Source organism: Nicotiana tabacum, chromosome 16 (genome assembly GCF_000715075.1).
Source record: "Nicotiana tabacum cultivar K326 chromosome 16, ASM71507v2, whole genome shotgun sequence".
NCBI classification, from domain to species: Eukaryota; Viridiplantae; Streptophyta; class Magnoliopsida; order Solanales; family Solanaceae; genus Nicotiana; species Nicotiana tabacum.
Genome location: NC_134095.1, coordinates 19,976,538 through 19,981,226, shown reverse-complemented (window position 1 = coordinate 19,981,226; position 4,689 = coordinate 19,976,538). Strand labels below are relative to the sequence as shown.

The 4,689-nt window shown below is 35.0% G+C and overlaps 1 protein-coding gene across 1 annotated transcript; it reads left to right on the top strand.

Annotated features, from left to right (window-relative positions):
- Positions 1 to 389: 389 nt before the first annotated feature.
- Positions 390 to 2,109, top strand: LOC107803545 (F-box/kelch-repeat protein At5g43190-like). The gene has a single exon (XM_016627285.2). It carries the CDS (start codon positions 573 to 575, stop codon positions 1,698 to 1,700), a length of 1,128 nt encoding a protein of 375 aa, XP_016482771.1. The 5' UTR covers positions 390 to 572; the 3' UTR covers positions 1,701 to 2,109.
- The last annotated feature ends 2,580 nt before the right edge of the window (positions 2,110 to 4,689 follow it).

The following is a 4,689-nucleotide window of genomic DNA, read 5'->3' as shown; positions in this document are numbered from 1 at the left end:
ACTCCATGTTAAAATTATTAACTCCAAATAAAGGTTCGCTACAGCTTGAGATGCTTTTAAATTTTATGTGGACTATGTTTGATCTAATAAATAGCTAAAACTTTTGGGTGTTTCCAATATGTACTACAAGAAAATCACAGCTAATTTTCCAGCAATATATGCTATCCATCCCCCCCCCCTATTTCCCCCCTTCCAATATTAGCCAAGGAAATGGAGTGTGTTTTAAATCTTCGATTGTCAAAATTAGACAGTACCGATAAGACCAGTTCATATTGATCTAACTATGCCATCTTTAGTTCACACTTGCAATTTCAATTTTCAAGTCAACGCCAACTTTATTATACAATTAAAAAATTAAGAGCATCGATCTCAATTAAACTTATTAAATTGTCCATATGAGTTCTAGTTTAATCGCTTGGCTTGTTCTATTTATCTCTCTCCACCTTGAAAATCACGTTACCAATTTGTCAAAACAAATCAAGTTAGTTGCTCACCAATACTAGACCCCAAAAACCAGAAGCAAATAAAGCATCTATAAAAATTAGCTGCAACTGATATTTTCATTAGTATTTATGGAAAACAAGAAGATGGTAATAGCAAAAGAAATGGATCCAAAAATATGGAGTAAATTACCAGAACATGTATTGGAATATTTACTTTCATTTCTGCCATTGAAGACTTTCTTGAAACTCAGATCAACTTGTAAGCATTTCAAGACTCTTTTATTTTCTCCTCCTTTTATCTCTAAACACTCTCCTTCTTCTTCTTCTAGTTCACCAAATTCTTCACCTTTTTCTTCATTTTTCTTACTTTCACACCCACAATTTCCTAGACAGTACCCTTTATTTGACACTGTTCACAACAATTGGCGTAACTTATCTCTTTGTATTTCACCTGTTTTACCATCTTCTTCATCTCTTCTTTTATCTTCTTCTAATGGCTTGCTTTGTTTCACTCGCCCGAGTTCTAATTCTTTTATCATAACAAATGTTTTAGCAAGAACTTCAAGGGTTGTTAAATTCCCAACTTTGCCTTTTGCTTTTGAATCTCTCACTTTAATTTCTTTACCTAATAATGGGTATAAGTTGTTTGTGATGTCTACTACTGGATCTTCAAACAACCATGTTTTTGTCTATGATTCTTTGGTTCATTCTTGGATCCAATTTGGAGGCTTTGATCTGATTTTAAATGAAAATCATAATCAAGAGGGTGTTTTTCATAATGGGTATTTGTATTTTATTACACCAGAGCCTTACTTTATAGTATATATGGATCTTAATACTGGCAAGTGGCAAAGATCAAATTTTGAGCTGCCTATAGAGCTTACTTTTGCTAGATTGGTAAGTGATGGGGATAAGAAATTGTGCTTGATTAGTGGAAATGGGAGTAATGGGATTTCAAGAAGTATGAAATTGTGGGAATTGGATGAGAAATTCAAGATTTGGGTGGAAGTTGAGAATGTGCCAGAATTGATTTGTAGGAAGTTTTTATCAGTTTGTTACCACAACTATGAACATGTTTATTGCTTTTGGCATCAAGGGTTGATTTGTGTTTGTTGCTATTCTTGGCCTGAGATTTTATACTACAAGGTTAATAGAAGGACTTGGCATTGGCTTCCAAAATGCCCTTCATTGCCTGATAAATGGAGTTGTGGATTCAAATGGTTTTCCTTTGTTCCTGAGCTATATGCTTTTGTCTAATAGCAAAATCAATTCGTTAGAAAGACTAAATTGCGTACTTCTAAGGAGGTCTTACCGAAGGGTAGTGTGTACGCAGACTTTATCCTACTTTAGTGTGTACGCAGACTTTATCCTACTTTCAGCTTCAAGAAGGCAAAGAGGCTGCTTCCGAAAGACCCTCGGCATAAGAAAGAAGAGGTCTAACTACTTGATTTTTGTTCCTCGACTCTCTTTAATTTGTGTTCTTTATGTTTTTTGTTTTCGTGTATATAGGGCTATAGGAGTAGTATTGTGTTTGATTTGCTGCCTTGAGCGATGATCTATTAGCATATGAAAATCTTGTGGAAGCGTTGTTTGCTTGAAAGTGGTGTAATTAGAAAAGGAACTAAAAGGCAATTGAGTTTCTTGTCTTGGTTTGGACAATTTTGTATGACTCTAATCTTTAACGGTGATTGATGTCTCCATTTTTGTGCAAAACAACTTGTTATCAACGTGCAACAAATATGGGGTAGTACTTGTGCATGTTACTTAATTATTAGGCATCTGACCCAATTTTAATATAAGACTTCAAACTTTTATGAAGGGGGCACATGGATGGATTAGGCAACGGCTCACTTTTCTCCAAGAGGGGAGAATAGGAGAAAAATCTTTCTTAATCTTTTATTTGTACAACACCATTAGTTGTAGGTTAATGATTTTTGTAGGAGCTTATATTGTAAAGTTGATCGGTAGAGATTATAGTGGTTATTTTCGCACGTAGATTAACAGTTCACTAAATAGTGACTTGGCCTAATAAGAATGGCATGCACTATTAGAAATTCGGTCACAATCAATCGCGGCCGACCGATCGACTTCGGTCGGTCAAAAAATCGACAGAAAAATCGAGTCAGTCGGTTTTTCAAAATATTTTATTTTATATTTTTTTAATAAAACCGACCAACTTCAGTCAATTTTTTTTTTTGCGCAAAAATGCAGAAAATTATTTATGTGTCCCGTGAAATTTATTTGTCAAGAATTCGACCAACTTTGGTCGACTTTTTATTTAAAATAAATTAAATCTGATATTCAAAAAACAACCGTAATCGGTAGGTATTCGGTCAGTTGTTTTAAAAACCCGACCGATTTGATTGATAATTTTATTTTTTAAAATAAAACTAACCGAAATCGATCGGTTATTTTCGCGCGAAAATACAATTAAAGAGTATAAACAAAATAAAAAAAGGTCTTAAACTAATATCCATCAACAGTCTAGTACTAGAATACTATCCTGCAACAGTACAGACCCCAGTTCGATTCTCAGATTGTGTATTTTTTAATTACATAATTAAAATAATCGGTCAATCTTATGGGCAAATTTTTTTTGTCTTTTGTAAAATTTTAATTGACCAACCGAAATCGATCTGTCACAATCGACCAAAGTCAGTTGGTCTACTTTACGACCATACGTTTACCGACCGTCACAAATCGATCTGTTTTCGGTCGATTTTTGCCAATAACCGACCAATATCGGTCGATTTTGCCCATTTTTAGTAGTGATGTTAGATGTAGATTTCTTATTATATGTCTTACTTGTCTTGTTATATGTTGAATTGTCAAGGGTGGATACTCAATAGTTTTAGCTTATTGTGATTAATTCTTGCTTATAATTAACTGGCATATAATGCTCATCACTTTTCCCAAAGAAAAAGGAAGTAAAATCTGGCATGTATTGCTCCTCTAGACCCTTTTTTTTATTTCTTGACACTTGCATTGTTGAATTACCCAACATTAGAACGGGATACCGTTTAAAAACCGAGTATCATATATCACTCTTTTATACGTCGAACTTCAAGTGTCTTTAATTTTCCCTTACAACTTTGCATCCTTTATTGGGTGGTTCCTATGTGGTATATAAACAGTTGTGCGTTCTTTACCAGACCTTTAATATGTCCTGCAGACTCCATTAGAGGTGTTCGACTATGGTTCAAATACAAAGTTAAGGACAATGTCAATCTCTGCTGCAAGATCTCGTAACTTCTAAAGATAGCTATAAGTGTTTGACCAAAAAGTGTTAAGCCTTTTTGTTAAACTAATAAAATAAAAAGATAATGGGTAAATTCTAATTAAACATAATAAATCTTAGATCTGAAATCGGTTGAAACAAACAACATATAATTGCGTTTAAACCAATCTAATGCGAATGGGTATTTAATGGTACTGTTATGAGTGCTTGGGGGAATAATGATAAGCAATAAATATGATAAATGACAATAAATGTAAATAGAGAGAATGATTCACCCAAATATTAAATGAGGTGGATGATTCTACCTCTGACAATGATGTAAGACAAACAAACGTGGGAATATAGAGAGCTTTCTCGGATCTGATGCGAGAAAGTGTGAGATCAACAACAAATCGAATTTTTTTGTAAAGACAATGTTTGTAATTTACTTGAGAGTCAACTTTCCATGAGAGAACTATCATATAGAATATTACACTCCCTTCTTCTCTCTCTATTCCCCCTTATATGGAACATATCCCTTACCTAACTGAAAGTACAAGTGCAGAGAATATTCTGTGAAATATTTGCCTAAAATATCTTACTACTAAATTAGCCGTTTGGGCTGATCTGAGTATTCGACCTCGACCCTAGCTACTCAGCTCGCTTATAGGTTCCTTCCATCTTGAGCACGACCTCGGCCTAATCGACCCTTAGTAATCCTCTCTTAGGCAAGTTTTCCTTAGTCAGATTTTGACCCATACAGTTAGTCCCTCCGCCCGTTGGAGTTGTTTCTTTTTGGACGAGCTAGATGGGCGGACTTCGCCAGTTGCAATTCAAAAAATCTGGGCATGCTGGCCGAGGAGTAACCTTTTTATGGCGAGGTGACGACGTGGAACTTTAAGAGCCACATCTGACCATTACGTTAGTTTGAAATGACATCACTTCATCATGCTTCATTATGGCGCATGTTCCCGATACGTTACGTCATTTCCCGCGCCTCTTCAGTTTTGAAATCAATGTGGCGGCATT